Consider the following 16,787-nt stretch of genomic DNA (forward strand, 5'->3'; position numbering starts at 1 on the left):
AAGGGAAATGGGCTGGGATTTCCAAGCGCTGGTCGCTTGAGGGTATGGGAGTAAGGCGTTTAAGTAGATTGGAAATTGATTTTTGATTTGGTTAGATGATTTATTGAAGCCATCGTGAAGTTGAATGAAGTTGATGTGTAGAAGTAAAGTTGGTGCTAACTAAAAGCAGGTGCTTGATTGTCGATAAACATCCGAGAACGGTGGAGCCAAAATAGCTTGGATGAGCGGTCGGCATTTGGCAGGCACGATCTGCTCGCTTATTTTAGCACCTTCTCACTACCTTAGGTTCCTTGAGCCACTGCAATCGGCGTCCGCTTACGGGAGGGGAGCGGGAACTAAATAAGAGGCCTAGTGAAGATTAATGGATGACAGACAGTAAAGAGAATGAGGGGTTGGGTTGGTTCTTTTGATATGGAACTCTCTAGCCTTCTCGCTCGCTCTAGTTACTAAGTTTGACATCTTATTTGGGTGGTCAATAATAAACTTGGCCTCGTCACATTCCCTTTCTTCTTTCTTTTTTTCCCCCTTTACTCTATCAATCAAAGTAAAGAGGGAGCATAAATAAATCAATCACCTACACATCTCCACTCTGACAACATCACCAAAACGTCCTCGGTACAGAGAGACAGCCCTGAGAAAAAAAGACAGAGAGACTGGCGGTATCCATAACTGACTGCGCCGTACCAGCCAACGCTACCTACTACTACTACTACTACTACTACAACCACCTAACGGTAAACTTGGCTGTTGGGTCGCGGATGGATGAATGGATATCAACCATGACGAGCCAACAAGATACCCCCACAGCTCTAACTCCTACTGCTTCCACTTCTCGTACTTCTACCATCATCACCCCCGCTCAATCTGATTCAGCTTCTGTCTCAGCTTCTGTTGCTGCTGCTCCATCTTCCCCCACGCCTCAAGCTGAACTCATCCCCGCAGAGGACCCTGGAGTATGTCATACCTCCTTGCCCACAACCACCACCACCACCACCAACCAACAAGCAGACACCGAATTTGTAGAGTCCATTTTGTTTTATTTGTAATTTTACCTTTGATATGTTTGTCTATTAACACTTTGTTCTTTTTTCGTATCTTGTAGGATAACGTCGATCATGACACCTTTGACGTTGACTCGGCCCTCGGGTCAGACGCGTGAGTTCTTGGCTGCTCCTATTTCATCCCATAATACATACATATATACTCATCGTATCTTCAGCGCCAGCTATCTATATCCCGAATCAATAGCAGCAAGTATCCTCGAATACAGAACCATTCAAGGCCGTACTTATCACAGTGACCGGCATGCTGCCGATTACTTCACTCCCAACGACGAGCAGCAACTCCAGTCCGTCGATATCACACACCACTACCTCACCATCCTCCTCGACAACAAGCTCTTTCTAGCACCCATATCACCTTATGTCCAGACAGTCCTAGACGTCGGGACAGGGTCTGGCATATGGGCAATGCAAGTCTCTTATCCCCCCATCCTCTCTCCCTTCTACTAACCAGATTCCCAGAGATTTTGCAGACACATACCCCAGTGCTCAAGTCGTCGGTTCAGACCTCTCGCCCTGTCAGCCAGAATGGGTCCCTCCAAACGTACGCTTCGAAATCGCAGACGCCACTCTCGAGTGGCCCTGGAAAGATGACTACTTCGACTTTGTCCACATACGCTACCTGTTTGGCGCCATTCAAGACTGGCCAGCGCTCTTCCGCGAAGCATACCGCTGTTGCGCACCTGGCGGATGGGTCCAATCATGCGAAGCCGACATTCATTTCTACTCCGACGATGGGACTACCGATAGCGAGCCCGCCCTCAAGACGTGGAATGATCTGTACGAGAGCGGTGGTATCGAGACAGGGAGACCGTTCTTTCTCCAAAGAGAGGCGATACAAGAGCGAAGTATCACCGAGGCTGGCTTCACCGATGTCAGAATATTTGACTACAAAGTAAGCACAGCACCGCGTCGCCCGAGGCAATGCTAACTACCAGCAACAGCTACCGGTCGGTGGCTGGACAAATAATCGCAAGCTCGCCGAGACGGGCGAGTATGTCAGGTTGACCTTGGAGAATGATCTTGAGGGTATGTTTCCATCGCTCGACGTCCTCGTAGCACATTCTGACGAGCCTTGAACAGGGTACACGTTTTACCTTTGGCACCATGTCCTCAACTGGTGTCGGGAAGAGTATACGCAGTTCCTTGCTTCCATGCTCAAGGCGTTGGCTAACCGCAGAGTGCATGGGTATATGATGGTGCGATACGTATACGCTCGGAAGCCATAGATAGCGATAAAAGTTGGTGGACATTGAGTACGAATAATGAATGAATATTTGCATGCCTGGAGTAATCGTGTATCGCATCGCAAGATTTTGGGTCGCGATCGGTCAAGTAGGACGTCGTAAGGTTCCATTCTTTGGGCTAAGAAATCGAGGCGCATGGGAGTCCATCTTCAATATCTACCCTCACTAGCGATGAGCTTGGGCATCCTCCATGTTGCAGGCATACTTCACAACAGCTTCCACATGCCACGACACATCGCACTAACAGCACCTCGAAACACATCAAAACTCTCCCGTCACCTAGCAACCAGATCATTCAACAAAATCTTCTTCTTCACAGCCAGGGCAAGCCCTGGACAGTAATGAAAAAGAGAAAAAAGAAACACGCCTGTCAGACGTCCATCAACACCCACCCCGACCGCGCGCCCGAAGGCAAGACCGCAATCAGGGTCGAGATCATCAAGAGGAAAAGACAAACTCTCTATACAGCAGCCGCCCAAGGGCAAACCACCGCCATCCTTGCGGACAGATCGAGAGGACCAAAAGGTATTCACTCTAGGGTGTCGAGGATATACACTCATCAACCAGGGTGGGATCTGTGGCTCTTTTAGGGAACCAAGAGAAGGTCGAATACTATAGAAATGATTCTCTGAAGTATTGTCGACATGAAGAAGAAAAGAAAAAAAAGTCCAAAAGTTTGCGATGAAGCTCTGTATTTATAGGCGACATGTGGGGCTCCCAATCACTCCCTGCTCACCGCCTAAAAGTTGCGCGGCAGAATAATTTGGAGCCGCACCGCAGAGAAAAAAAAGAAAAGTGGGGCATTGCATTTTGGCAGGTGCACTTGGGTAGAGGCGCCGAGAAGAGAAGCTCCACTATCAACGACTTCATCCAAGCAGCGTGAGAAGAAATCCCTTCACTGTGGATTGTGCAACCTCATTTTTCTTCACCATGACAATCTGAACAGTTTGCTTCACTTTCGTAGTGGATCATTGGCTAGTGGTTTACTTTGCGCCGAGATTACATGCCAAGTGCCGGAGCAAAATGTAACTACACGAATCGTTTGCTCCGAATCATGAGTAAAGATCCCGAGCAGACGGTCGAGACTGTGAGAGATATGGCTGGTGACGGATGTCGGAGTAAAAATATTATTCTGATAGAATTATGCATGAATTACTCTGCTATGTCATGTCATGATGGTGTACATGCACTTTGTTGCCTGTGGGAGGTGTCATGACACACAATCTCAATGGCTATTCTCGCCTATTACTCGACAGTTTCCCTACCTAAACTACCTACATTGACAAACGTCCTAAATTTTGAGGCTCTTTATTTCTGACTTGAGATTACTATTATTTAGAGTTACATAACTGTTCCAAAATGTATTATTCAGTCTTCTTGTCCTGCTAAAATCTAGGTGTAAAATCTCAATGATCCTACCCTGCAGTAGACAAAGCAAACGAGAATGGCCTCGTTTCGCAGCCACGACCAAGTAACCGCAACATGGACAAGACACTTTAATCATGATTTTTAATACAAATTTTATGTGTAATAAATCGTAACTGAAAAAGTGACATATAGAGATATCATATGGATATACAAGACTAAAGACTGGCTTCCTTGTCTTTGTACAGAGCCTCCCTCTCAATCCACCCTCGAACCTCATCTCCAACCAACCCATCCAGACTCCCCTGTCCACTCTTAACGACATCTCTCACCCGTGAACTACTCACATCCTCATCTCCCTCTCTTCCCTCAACCATCTCAACCCTCTCAACCCACGCCTCATCACCTCCAACATCCTTCACCCTCTCCCTAGTCAACCACGCCCTCTGCTCCTCAACCCCTCCCCACGTCTCATCCGGCCTCGTAGTAACTCTCACCTTGCAGCTCTCAAAGAACGGTCGCAGCGCACTCCGAATACCCTCGTTGTAGTATTTCGGATTAAAAATGCGAACTATCGTGTCAAACCCCGCCAGGAAAGTCTGCGTAGGCTGCTCCCCCGTTTCCGCAACGTAAAATCCAGACTCGGTTATCGCTTTCGCCTTGTCGTGAAAAAAAGGCATCGTAGTAACAGCGACATCAATCTCGATTCCTTTATCGAGCAATTCCCGTCCCATGGCCTCCATCATGCTCAACCTGATGGGAAAACTCGCCGGTTTTGGCGCTTTGTCGGCGTTGTTGACCGAGAGTAGTAACATCAGCCTCTGATGCCCCTCCAACCCAAGAGCGGTACGGGCCATGTTGGCGTGCGCCAGCGTCGGCGGATTGAAGCTCGAGTCTAGGACCACGAGATGCTGGACTGGCCGGCCAGGACGGCGCGGCGCGGGGACATTGGAGGTGTGGGGTAGAGTGCATAGAACACGGAAGGCATCTGGGGATGACTGAAAAGAGGATAGAGCCCGAGAAAAGGTCGAGACGAGAGTTTTTGGATCTATTGAAGGCATGTCGGATGGTGTTGAGTTTTTGCCGCTCATCATGTGTTGGTGAAGTTCAAATGCAGGCACTTATGATGAGGTACAGGGATTAGTAGATATATAGATGTTGACCTAGCAGGTCACAAAAAAGTTGATCTCTCAGCTTTAGGAATAAAAATAAATAACCTGTCTGGTCTGAACAGCATAAGTTGAATTTCTGATTTAGTCTACCATGCTTCTAGCAGCCAGCTTTTCATATCTTGGGAATGACATGAGGAGACGTGGGGCTAATGACAAGGGCAGACTCACACAACACCAGGAACACGTTCGACCATATAAAAGCAGGCTGTTTCTTGATTGTATATAGCAAAGCCCAGCATAACAAAACAAGGCCAAGACCATATAATAGACCCAAACTCCTCTACACCATGCATCTCACACCTATGGCTTTATTCATTATGTTTACTCGGCACTCTGTCCGTCCATGACTCCTCGCGAGAACCATTCTGCCAAAGTACTAAAGCGATCCTCGCTGTTTTCCAGGTCGCTCTTGAAAAGATCATGCTTACCCGCCCTCTCACGTTGTCCTTCGCGCATCTTGCGGATCATGTCATTCTCGGATGCGCACTTGGGACACTCTGCTTCACCCTCGTTGCCTCCGTTTCGTACGCAACGTTGATGGAAACTGTGCTTGCATAGAAAGTGGACAGCAGGCAAATCTAGTCGCTGACTGCAGTCGGAACACCAGGTCGCCTGGAACACAGCTGGCTTAGATCCCAAGTCGGCAAGCTCGTCGCGACGCTTTTCCGTATCTCCCCGAAGAGTATTAATTCGGTTTCGGTTGGACGCAATTTCCTTGCGCTCTCTTGTGATCGTTTCGTGCAAGTATGGTTTGATCATGCCCATGGTAGCGACACCACCACCCGACGATTGTCCAACAAGAGTTTGGATAACTTGCAAAGGTGCCATGAGTCCATCCTTGTCAATCTTGTTCAGAACGTTAGCCAGCTCATCAGGCCCAGCCTCCTCTAGTACTTTCGGGTCCGAGGTGAGGTATGCCAGTGCAGCTGGGTATAATTGCGGCTCCTCAGGACCATATTTTCTGAGAGCTTTCATGGCGCCTCGAGTGTCCTTGGCTGATGTGTAAGATCTGAAAATGTCAAAAAGAAGCTTTGCCTGCTCCTTGACAAGCACTGTTCCGTCCTGGAAGTTGGCGAGGTGGGACAGAAGCAATACGTTGGAGCTTTCCATAGGTACGTGTTCGCCCTCAATAAGCTTCTTAGCCTTTGCCTCCCATTCCTCCTTGTGATGCTGGCCCTTCTTCTCGTTGGCTTTGTGCAAGTACATCTCAAAAAGAGTAGTGTACAAATCTGTCCTGTCACTCGACTTGATATACTTCTCCTCAAGACATGCTTCGAGGAAAATGATGAACTCATCAGGATGGTCGATGAAAGAAGAGAAGGCTGTTCTTGGTGGAGGTGGGTTGTATTTTGGTGCAGGAATATCGTCATTGTCTACAACAATAGTGCTGTCGCTCACCACGGCCTTTGTATTCCCGACAGTACCAGGAGATGCGATCGAAGATGTATTCATATAAGGCAGGGGAAGAAGATTCGAGAGGTTTTGGACAGCACTGGCGGCTCCGGCTGCGAAACCGCCACTGGCAGGCGTGTCGATATCGTGATGTACTGTTAAAGTTCGTCGGGGTCTGTAGTTGCCGGTATAGTAGTCCACGAATAGCTTTGTGGCATCTTGGGGACAGTTCTCGATCAACACTCGTGCGTACTTTTGTAAGCAAGGATACGCCTAAATCGTTAGCATGTGACTGGCCCAGAAAATGATTCATACGTACAATATCGGGATCTTGACGCCAGACGTAATCGAGCGCTTCGGCATAGTTCTTGGAGTCTTCTATCAAAATGTCCACCACTAGATCGGTCTCGCCATGCTTCTTGGCTAGGTACGCTGCCTGTTCATAGTACCCACCCTGTCGACACATGGCGATTGCCGTATCGAGGTCGAACTTGAGGTCGCCAGGAGACTTGATAAACTTTTCAAGCTTGTTGATATCCTTGAGTTTTGCATAGCAGTTGAGGAGAAGGGTCGTGTGATCGGCGGTTGCTTTTCGATGGTCATGAAGCTGCTCCAAATATTGAATAAGATTATGAATGCGTTGTGTATCAAGGTACTGCGAAAGTTAGCATTGATCGCATATTGCAATGTGTTGTTTACCTTTCGAATGACTTGTGATGGCTCGGTCGTATCAATCGCTCGAATGTACTGAACCATAGCTCCGTCATAATCAGCTTTCTGGTATAGGTGATCACCGAATCGGCGGTAAATAAGGCTTTGCTGTTCATTATCCAGCCCAGACTTTTGTGCGAGCTCGATAGCCAGGGGAAACATGTTCCTCTGGTACAACATTTCCAGCCGTTGCTGCAAGCTCTTCTCATGATATCGATAAACCTGACAATGTTAGTGTGAGACAAAATTTCATCAAAACTGACTTACCTTGCCATCTTGAAGGATCGTGTAAAAGTCACCCCAGATATCAACAAAATGTCCCACTGGAGACATCAACGTTTCGGTATGACCAATAACCCTAAGGTCCATATCCAGCAGCACAAAAGATGATGCATTGAACAGGGAATTGGCAGTCGTACTACCAAATCGCCGTCTCATAGCCTCAGAGTCTTTTGCTGTACTGCTTGCTGGCGGACATGCAACCGCAACGTATTCATGGTAAACATCGATCTTGCTCTTGGGCGACTCATACGCCTTGGGTGGCCCTCGGCCTTCCTGAGTGTAGGTATAAATGGCGTCGTCCCGCGCAATTATGACACCGTCCGTGTTTTGGTCACGCGTCATGCAGCCTACGGCACATCCGGCATCCTCTACGGTCTTGGGCGGCATCCCATGTCCTTTCTTTGAGAGGCCTAGCTTCAAAATCCTCGAGGTCGTCGAGACGAACAAGGTGGTGAGCTTCTGTGTCTCGTCCCATGCTAACTCAACACCCGTGACTGGCTCTTCTGATTCGAAAACGATGCGCTGCTTTGTGCCGAGGTCGTGGACCAATTCTCCTCGAATTACGGTGACCGCACCGTTCGTAAACCCCACCGCTATCTGTGTAAGATCATCCGTAGCCGCGAACGCAGATATCTTCTAGTCGTCAGTTTTTGTTTAACAATAAAACCCTGAAGCGTCTTACAGGAAATTGTCGTCGGTTGTTGTTGATTGTCACCGTGCTCAGACATGTCGGTGTGTTGGTTTTCTTGACGAGTTTATCAAGTGCCCACACCTTTAGAACAGGCTCACTGCTCATATCCTCCTATTATAATCATCAGTATATCTGCCGCTCGATCGAACTTTAAACAAGCCATACCGCAACTGTCAACAAGAGGCTCGTTCTCTCAACTTGGCGCATATGCGTGATGCTCCCAGCCTCGTAAGCCTGGAAGCGCTGAACGACCTTCCATGACTTGTTTATTATGCTGACGTATCCATCGAACGATCCAAGGAAGAGGCTATCGGAGCCTGCGCAAACGCTCGAGATCTCGTTGCCCTCGAAGAGCTGTCGGGTTTCGTCTTCGGCGAGCGTGATTTGGGCGACATCGAAGAAGTCAAACGACTTCCACTATGATTGAGTGTTAGCATGCTTAGGAATTATATATGACGCAGTGATGAGCCTATCTGCGCCAAATGGAGGAGTCGTTCTTACTGAAATAGCCATCTTGAAGCATCTGGGTATGTTGGGTCTTGAATTGGGGAAGATCAATCAATGGGCTGGGGCGCGATGACGATGGTGGGACACCTGAGCTAGGGAGCTATAGTGGAAGCTTGCCTAGCGCCACAGTGGCTGCTACTCTATGTGCATGTGTGATAAAACAATCTGATTGCATGGTATTTGACCTGGTTTTGGCTATTTATTTACATCTTGAGCTTAGAATGTGAAACAAATTGATTTTGATACAAATTACCTGAAATCGGCTATCTTCATCAACTCAATTATACGTTGACCAAAGACAGTAACAACAATAACTAGCCTTCACTCATAACTCTGTAAATCGATCTCAGGGTATCATTGATGGTATTAAGGGAAACCATTCCCCAACTGCCTACAGTAAAAGTATCAGACCAGACTCTATATAAAACTCAATCAAAACACCAGATACGCTCCTATACCCGCCAAACCCAACTATCCCAGTAACCGATATAACAGAGCAAAGCATAAATCATTCGCGCAAAACAGCATGTTCATCCCTCCTTAGTCCTAGAAGCCATTGGGGTAATCTCTCGTTCCTCTTTCTCATATTCGACATTCTCATTGTATACCTCTCGAGGAGTAGCCAGCGGGCTGCTCAGGCCACCGATGCTACCGCTCACGCTCTCGGCTCGCCCGTGACCAAGCAGTCCACTTCGAACACTGGCAGCATCTCCTTGTTTGGCATAGTAACTGTTGCGATCACCCGAAATGGCAGGTCCAACACCCGCGGCCGAGTATATGCTCGCTCGCTCGGTTCCTAGCCGAGGGTTACCGTGAATACCAGGAGTAGGTGGCATGCCCATTGGGTCAATGTTTGCGCTAAGAACGCTAAGCGGCAGACTTTCACGGCTACCACCCCAAAGAGATGATGGAGCGAGAGCACGGACGGATGCATCGGTATCCAGAGAACGTCGGCGCCGGCGCTTACTCGATGATGCCAACGTGAGGATGGATGCATTGTCGGTCAAGAGATTGTTGGCCGTCGCAGAGGTGTAGGTAGTTGGATTGCCGCTGGGGGCCAGATGAGCTGGGATGGCAGATGCAGGCGCTCCCGTAGTGGGGAACGGTTGACTGAACTGGATAGACTGCGTAATGCCTTGGTTCTGTGAGGCATGATGATGAGGCTGCCCTGGGCCGTTGGGTGCCATGGACTGGATCGTCGTCAAAGTTGTTGTCAAAGATCGAACAGATGGTGCTGGACTCGAAAATGTACTGTCTCCCCCCCTCCTAGAGTCGACTCCTCCGCCGATGGTACGGCTCGTGCCAGCAACAGAGCTTGCTCTATGGCTCGGGGCCATAAGCGAACGTGAGGCTTCATGGTCGGTCAAGACGGTGCCCGCACAACTCCTGCTTCCAATCGTCGGTGGGCCCTGGTCTTCTCGGGATGTTCGGGTGGATTGGTTCGCGCTGGTGTTACTTGTGCCCGTAGTGGTGGTGAATGTGCATGCACTCGTTCCGTTGGTGACACCATTGCCGATCTGACCAGACTCTGGATATGGGTTGTTTTTCTTGTGACTGCGCTTCTTTTGTCTCTTTTGGCGTTCAGCCTCGGATTTGAAGTTGGTAAGCTTCTTTACCCATGTTGAGAAGGGTCTCCTGCGTTGACCTTGACGGTCTTGGTTATGTTAGTTTCTGTTTTGCCTGCCCCATGATATTCCAAGGTGGCGATATTGCGTGATCGCAAATATGCCTTTTGGATTCACACGAGTTCAATCACTCACCCTGCTCTGGAGATATCGCGTCGGTCGTCGCCATCAAATTGAGAAGTCGTTCCAAGTGTGAAGCGTCGATTCGTGGCCGCCGATACGGCGTCGTTGGGCAGCGGCTGGAGGCGGGGAGACAATGACAACAAAAGGAAAGAGGATCGCTAGAGTAAATGCTCGCTAGGAGCAGAAAGAGCAAGCAGATTGGAGCGACAATATGCGGTGAAGGACTGTGAGTAAAAACAGATAACTAAGTAGGGAATGAGGCTCGAAAAGACGTCGTCAGCAGGTTAAAGTGTGTGGTATGGGCGGCAACAAAGGCTGAAAGCGGCGAAGCATGATGGTGCAACATATGGTAGGATTAGGATCACGTGATGTTTCGATCGCGAGACAAAGGGATCACGGACCAGAAGGTTCTTGGATTGTTGCTGTCCATTGTGCTATAACGAATCTGTCCTAGATCAACGGAAAATTAGGCAGAATTTATCCCATCCACCCTTCCATCTTCATCGGGTATTCTCTTCATGTCTCCTGTGGCTCCAAGCTTCGACTGAGGTCTCGACTCTCAAAGGTGCATTGCTCTTGGCGCCACCTCCACTATGCGGGACCCTGAATTTGGGGACGTTACCCACTGCACCTTAAATAGATCGCCCCAAGTTCCAGGTGCCCCTAGCTCCAGCTCGCTTCGACGTCATTTCCCCTTTGAACTTTTTGCACTTTCAACAACATCACAGCCAGCAAAGACGAAACAAACAAGCATGATCCTTTGTAGAGTATGACCATCAGGCAGCTTCCACAGGATGTCGTCGACAAGATTAAATCATCGGTCAACATCACGTCCTTGAACGGAGTAGTCTGCGGCCTCATCGCCAACTCTTTGGATGCCGGTGCTTCCAAGGTCAACATTTCCGTCGATTACGCCAGGGGAAATTGTACTGTTGAAGATAATGGGTCCGGAGTTACACCTGAAGAATTTAAAGATGGCGGGGGACTCGGGAAGCTCCACCGTAAGTGAAACGCTCGTGCTTTGACACATTAACTAACCCTTGCTTTAGACACATCCAAGTGGCCTACAAGATCATCTCTTCATGGGAAACACGGCGATTTCTTAGCCTCTCTTGCTACATTTTCTCTTCTAACCATCACATCTCATCATGAAAGGCACATCTCTCATAATTCCATCACAGTCCACAACTCTCGGGTTCTAGCTAGACAGCTGCCCACACCCCCTGAGTCACGACTTGTCAACTTTGACCATGGAACCCGCACTACAATCCGAGACCTATTCGGTACTATGCCAGTCCGAGTCAAGCAAAGAGCAGTTTTCAGTGAAAAGTTTGCTCTCGACAAGGAATGGTCAAAGTTGACTCGAGCTGTCGTGGGCATGCTTCTCGCATGGCCGTCGAGTATAACTGTATCACTAAGACATGCAGCCACCCAACGTGAACTTCGATTCCGACCACCCGAGAAATTAGACATAACATCGAGGACCTCTCGCATCCTTACCCAAGCCGGTCTTGCAGACTCAAGCGATGTAGATGCTTGGGTGCCTATCTCAGCATCATGCGGACCCATTTCTGTCAAGGGATGTATTTGCACGAATCCTGTTGCAACGCGGCGTTCTCAATTTATCAGCTTGGGAATTATCCCTATTATCAACGAGTTCGGCACTGACGTGCTTTACGAAGAGATCAACAGGATCTTTGGTAACTCTAGCTTTGGCGTTGTTGATGGCGAAGAGGGCCATCGTGGTGTTTCACTAAAGCTAGATGAGTTTACGGGCAGGGAACTACGAAGTCGCAAAGGAATTGAACGGTGGCCCATGTTCTATCTGAAAATTACGGCCTCCTCCTTAGAAGGGATCAACAATCCGGACCAGCTAGGAAGCCATGGCCAGACGTTGTCCGCGATCCTTGACCTCTTGAAGGCGACATGTTATGGATTCCTCAAGAAGCATCAATTCAGACCGCGGAAAGTTCAACTAAGGCCTGAAGAATCTTTGTTTTCGACAGCGAGGACACTGGGTCGGTCTAAGAAGCCGAAACCATCAAATAGCTCCAGAGCTAGTTCCGTCGCCTCGACATCCCGATCTAAATCAGTCTCAGCACGAGTGGATAGCCCCTTTGAAGGATGGCACCGGGTGAAAGTTGGAAGAGCTACACCACTCAGTTCTACTTCAAAAGAGACAGATGTTTACACAAAGACGCGAGAGCGGCATTCCCCTGGCCGCCTTGTTGGTGAGGGCGGAAAGTTGCTGCGCAAACCGTTTGACATGTCTTCTCCTGAACCAGAAGACCAACCAAGTGATTTGTCAACAGCAATCAGCACCTTTGGCTCTGATATCCGCACTGTCGATTCTGAAACAAGTGACAGTAACACAAGCAGCGGCACTGCCGGTCGAGTTGCACAGAGGCGAGACAAACAGCCCAGTAAATGGCTTCAGGGTGTAATCAGCTCTTGGGAAAATCCCGTTTTTCAATCTGTGCAAACATTAATACCCTGCATCGATGGTTCGACGTCAGATCAACCCCATATGTGCGGCAGGAATAACCATAGCGGCAGTCATTTAGGGATTGGCGCCGAATCTATGGACCTCAAGGGAAAGATTTCTCGTCATGCCCTCAGTTCTGCTACTGTGATAGCACAAGTTGACCGCAAATTCATTTTGGTCAAGCTATCGTTGGAAAGTGTAAAATCCGAAAATTCCATACTCGAAAGGCAGAGCTCAGCACTGGTTATGCTCGATCAGCATGCGGTTGATGAACGGTGTCAATTGGAGGAACTCATGTTGGAGTATTTCACCACTGACCCTTTGACCAACCAAGTATTGCCCCAGATAGAACCTCTAGATCGGCCCATTATCTTTGAGGTTCCGCAAGAGGAGTGGTCTCTGTTAGAACAGCACCGTGAGTACTTTGCCGCTTGGGGCATCACATATCAGACGCCTCCATCCGCGCATCGCCACAGAGTCGTGGTCAATGGTCTTCCACCAAGCATTATCGAACGCTGTCGTCTAGAACCTCGACTGCTCATTGAGCTTCTGCGCACAGAAGCCTGGCGTAGTGTTGATAGCAGCATTCCACTAGTGCGACCAGCAACTGCTGCTCCCGATAAGCCCCTCATATCACGTTTTAACGGGTGTCCAAGAGGTATCTTGGAGTTGTTACACTCCAGAGCCTGCAGAAGTATGGTACTGGCCTTTCATTGTTCAACGTTTCGCTAACTTGTGTCAGGTGCCATTATGTTTAACGATATTCTCACGACCCAACAGTGCGAGGAACTCATCGCTCGCCTCTCACGTTGCGCATTCCCGTTCCAATGTGCGCATGGTCGGCCCAGCATGGCACCGTTGGTTGATCTTGGAAATGAGGGGAAGTTTGGTGGATGGAAAGAGACGGAAAAACAGAAGAAAGTGTCGTGGAAGAGCTGGTTAGAGTCATCGTGATGGGCTGTGGGTGGTCAGTCACAGCGTCACTGCTTGTGGTTTCGGGGAGTTTGTAATAGATACATCCAAGCCTCAGGGCATCAGAAAGCGTTGTTATTAAAAGCTTAGAAATGGAAATGAAAGAACCAGTTTATGTCACTTTAGAGCCGACTGTTTGTTTGATACCCCAGTGAGGTCAGTTCTGCATGTTACCGTCAGGGGTCAACGAAAAGACAGCCGAAGCTTGAATAGCAAAGATGATTCGATGGTTTCGTTCACTACCCTAAGACGTCTATAGATACGCAATGCAAAACGATGTTGACTCCAAAAATGGTCGCATAGTAAGCGCAAGCAACCGGGATATCTTTTTAACTTGATTTACAGCCTATCCTACAAACTCGAACAAAGTATCCAGCAATGCAAATTCGATGCCTCAAGTGCCGCGCAAGCCACAAACGGGTTTATGCTGAAATCCGCTCTCCAACGCCATTGATCCACATCCAACGCCTCGGGTTGCAGCAAAGGTTTGGCAGCCTCTGCCATGATTCGCAGTATGGAGAAGAAGAACAAAACGGGTGTTATTAATACAGTGCAGGTCGTGATTCGTTTATCATTCGCGGGTCGTGAATGCGAATTTTGAGAGAAATTATTCGAAAAGGAATCTTTAAGCAGCTGGCTCAGCTGGGGTCTCTTCAGGGGGTGGGTTAGCAGCAGCTTCAGCCAGGTGACGATCGACGGCACCGAGCTTGCGCTGCTTTGCTTCCTCTTCGTTTTCCTTGATCCAAATCTTATTATCGTGATCCCATCGGTGGCTGTAAACTCAGTTAGCACGTGTAAACTTCGAAACGGTTATTGCAACGGCGCAACAGGAAAGGATGCGGTGGAAACTTACCCTGCCCAACTCTCGGTGACCAAACTCTTGGTATCATATTCATCAACCAAAATCTTATTAAAGTTGAAAGGCACACGGGCTTTGACACCTTCAAACTCGGTGATGCGCATAGGCCACAGGTCCTGGCTCTTGTATCGATGCTTGTTCTTGCAGCTCCAGATGCCGGGTCGATCGACCTCGCGCTCACGTAGACCGGTAATATCAACGTACATGCCGTTTTGCATGTCGATCCAACGACCATCGATGATGTTTCTTCCATCAGAACGGTCGATGTCAACGTGGTGGGGGTTGATGTCAAGTAGGTATTTCTTGGATATGAATTCCCCTGAAGCAGAGTCGGTATAGTTCCAGCTGTGCTCGGTGCGGTTAAGGTTATCGCCAATCCACTGCAGGGTGCCGTTTGAAACTTGAACATCAAGATCATAATCCCAAGGCATAATTTGGCCGTTCCACCACCAACCGAGTAAAGTTCCGTGAGCGATCCATGTCTCAACGCCGAAACTGTTCATCGTAAATAGGTAACTTCGAATCAAGTCTCGAAGAACAAAGCGATGTTCTTCATATGAGACTTTTGATTGGAAGTATCGACCGTCATAGTGGCCGAGTTCGATATTGCGACCGGCTTCAACAAAGTATTTTGGTGTTTTTGGCTTATCGGCGGCGGCGGCGCGTTTTGTAAGGGACGAAGTATCTTGGACTTGTCGAGCTTCGTGAAATAGTGGGGGAAAGGCGAGGGCAGCGGCTGGCGCAGAGAAGGAAGCAAGACTCCAAAGGAGCAGCGACTTGACGGAGCGCATGTTTGTGTGCGCACTTTTGTTATTGTGTCGGTAGTATGGGGATGGTTTTAGAGTTGTATATAAGGCGACTGCTCAAGTGATATGCACCGGGAGGTGGGTAGCGATCGGCTCGGATCGTCGTATTGTATTAGATAGATTGGAGACGGCGTAGCAATGCAAAGGGGAGGAGTTGATTAACAATGCTTCGTTTGTTTGTTTGGTCAATGGGCTTCGATGTGAGACAGTGTTTTAGGTGGTAGGAGAATGAGGTATTGAACAAGACTCCGTGTTTAGAATTGGAGAGTTATAAGAGGGAGGGAGAGAAAGAGAGTCAGTGATAAGAAGCAGTAGCTTCAACTCCAAATGAGATAATGACGGAAGATGTGGATAAAGCAAGCAGGGGAGAAAAATAGAGGCTGAGAGGGAAGTGGGCGGGCGGCGCCGCGACAACGTCAGGGGGCGCGGGGGAGATGGAAGCACGCGCCTCCTTGCCCAGACGGGGATCCCAGTAAAGTTACAGTGAATGCCCACTATAGTAGATATTGGTGCTCTGTGGTGCTCTGTGGTGCTTTGTGGTACAAGTCTGACATGAAGAAGAGATGGAGATCAACTTGTATTATAATCTCGTCATGAATATGCTTCTTTTTAAAGCCGCACATCACTCACACCCAAAAGATCTGGACCCCAAAGATTTGTTTACAACAATATTAAACTTTGGCTTTCAACGCCCTGTTGACGTTTTCATTCTCCCTTTCAGTTAGAAGTGAACCGTTGAGGCTCAAATCTAACCGCCCAAGAATTCCACGGCAACTGTACGCCGAACGACGTGACATCCATCCATTTGTGATTCCGCCGTTTCATCTTGGCTCTTACGCGTATTCGCAGTCGTTATTCACAGCACAACTTTACTGGGTTGCTTGCTTATTTCTCGGCAGCGCTAGTCCCCGCAGAGGAAGCGGTCGTGTGCTGGACCGCCCGTTATAACATGGATGCCAAGTCAATCTAAGATGAAGCCAAGCCTGAGCTGCCAACTGTAAAACCAGTTTCTAACCAACAGAACAAACACTAATACTGCAGTTGCGACATTTACAAATCCTTCCTTCCGTTAACTCCGTAGAACGATTACTTTGCACAACTCTAGAAAAAAAAACTACAGCCACAAGCTGTTTATAGATTTTCGACTTGGACCACGGAGCAACCGATACCTCTTCGGTAGCCGCAAATGGAATGGCCTGAATGCGTCGTCATCAACTCTCCGATGCGCCTTGACGCTAGCATCTGCATATGCAATGTTATCTCTGTGCACTTTGTACGTACTTGGTCACCTTGGGTTACTAAACAGGCACAGTAAAAAGACCAAAAAATTAATCATGAGTATTCTCATGTGGCGATCTCTCCCGCCGGGAATTGAACCCGGGTCTCAAGCGTGACAAGCTTGCATACTGACCACTATACTACGGAAGATGAAACAATCTGAAGACTGCTGTAGTTGGGGGGTTGTTGGTGATTGGTCAGCTATTGACTA

At 48.5% G+C, this 16,787-nt stretch overlaps 6 protein-coding genes and 1 non-coding gene across 7 annotated transcripts; 2 read left to right on the forward strand and 5 right to left on the reverse strand.

Moving 5' to 3' along the window:
* Positions 1 to 779: 779 nt before the first annotated feature.
* FGSG_01610 (uncharacterized protein) lies at positions 780 to 2,290 on the forward strand (the record flags this gene model as incomplete). The annotated part of the gene is made up of 6 exons (XM_011319131.1): positions 780 to 953; positions 1,103 to 1,155; positions 1,220 to 1,348; positions 1,524 to 1,956; positions 2,006 to 2,090; positions 2,145 to 2,290. 6 exons carry the CDS (start codon positions 780 to 782, stop codon positions 2,288 to 2,290), a joined length of 1,020 nt encoding a protein of 339 aa, XP_011317433.1.
* Positions 2,291 to 3,891: 1,601 nt separating this feature from the next.
* FGSG_01611 (uncharacterized protein) lies at positions 3,892 to 4,764 on the reverse strand (the record flags this gene model as incomplete). Its single annotated transcript, XM_011319132.1, has 1 exon — positions 3,892 to 4,764. The coding sequence occupies one exon, from the start codon at positions 4,762 to 4,764 to the stop codon at positions 3,892 to 3,894; it is 873 nt and encodes a 290-aa protein (XP_011317434.1).
* A 402-nt stretch (positions 4,765 to 5,166) lies between these two features.
* On the reverse strand, positions 5,167 to 8,434 carry FGSG_01612 (uncharacterized protein; the record flags this gene model as incomplete). The annotated part of the gene is made up of 7 exons (XM_011319133.1): positions 5,167 to 6,479; positions 6,553 to 6,892; positions 6,937 to 7,170; positions 7,216 to 7,823; positions 7,957 to 8,032; positions 8,087 to 8,338; positions 8,423 to 8,434. 7 exons carry the CDS (start codon positions 8,432 to 8,434, stop codon positions 5,167 to 5,169), a joined length of 2,835 nt encoding a protein of 944 aa, XP_011317435.1.
* A 341-nt stretch (positions 8,435 to 8,775) lies between these two features.
* On the reverse strand, positions 8,776 to 10,466 carry FGSG_01613 (uncharacterized protein). Its single transcript, XM_011319134.1, has 2 exons — positions 10,189 to 10,466; positions 8,776 to 10,082 (listed from the first exon to the last, which is right to left on the reverse strand). Exons 1-2 carry the CDS (start codon positions 10,220 to 10,222, stop codon positions 8,959 to 8,961), a joined length of 1,158 nt encoding a protein of 385 aa, XP_011317436.1. The 5' UTR covers positions 10,223 to 10,466; the 3' UTR covers positions 8,776 to 8,958.
* A 479-nt stretch (positions 10,467 to 10,945) lies between these two features.
* On the forward strand, positions 10,946 to 13,615 carry FGSG_01614 (uncharacterized protein; the record flags this gene model as incomplete). Its single annotated transcript, XM_011319135.1, has 3 exons — positions 10,946 to 11,177; positions 11,226 to 13,355; positions 13,404 to 13,615. The coding sequence occupies 3 exons, from the start codon at positions 10,946 to 10,948 to the stop codon at positions 13,613 to 13,615; spliced, it is 2,574 nt and encodes an 857-aa protein (XP_011317437.1).
* A 326-nt stretch (positions 13,616 to 13,941) lies between these two features.
* FGSG_01615 (uncharacterized protein) lies at positions 13,942 to 15,288 on the reverse strand. The gene is made up of 2 exons (XM_011319136.1): positions 14,487 to 15,288; positions 13,942 to 14,406 (listed from the first exon to the last, which is right to left on the reverse strand). The coding sequence occupies exons 1-2, from the start codon at positions 15,281 to 15,283 to the stop codon at positions 14,259 to 14,261; spliced, it is 945 nt and encodes a 314-aa protein (XP_011317438.1). The 5' UTR covers positions 15,284 to 15,288; the 3' UTR covers positions 13,942 to 14,258.
* A 1,366-nt stretch (positions 15,289 to 16,654) lies between these two features.
* FGSG_20532 lies at positions 16,655 to 16,726 on the reverse strand. Its single transcript has one exon. It is a non-coding gene; the product is annotated as a tRNA-Asp (tRNA).
* Between the last annotated feature and the right edge of the window lie 61 nt (positions 16,727 to 16,787).

Source organism: Fusarium graminearum, chromosome 1, assembly GCF_000240135.3.
Source record: "Fusarium graminearum PH-1 chromosome 1, whole genome shotgun sequence".
Classification (NCBI taxonomy): Eukaryota; Fungi; Ascomycota; class Sordariomycetes; order Hypocreales; family Nectriaceae; genus Fusarium; species Fusarium graminearum.

Excerpts from the sequence above, each read along its gene's own strand:
- FGSG_01613 (XM_011319134.1), bottom strand. The coding sequence starts at position 10,222 with ATGGCGACGACCGACGCGATATCTCCAGAGCAGG. Across the intron at positions 10,083-10,188 it reads CGCGATATCTCCAGAGCAGG|ACCGTCAAGGTCAACGCAGG; the intron begins GTGAGTGATTGA and ends AACATAACCAAG.
- FGSG_01615 (XM_011319136.1), bottom strand. The coding sequence starts at position 15,283 with ATGCGCTCCGTCAAGTCGCTGCTCCTTTGGAGTCTTGCTTCCTTCTCT. Across the intron at positions 14,407-14,486 it reads GTCACCGAGAGTTGGGCAGG|CCACCGATGGGATCACGATA; the intron begins GTAAGTTTCCAC and ends CTGAGTTTACAG.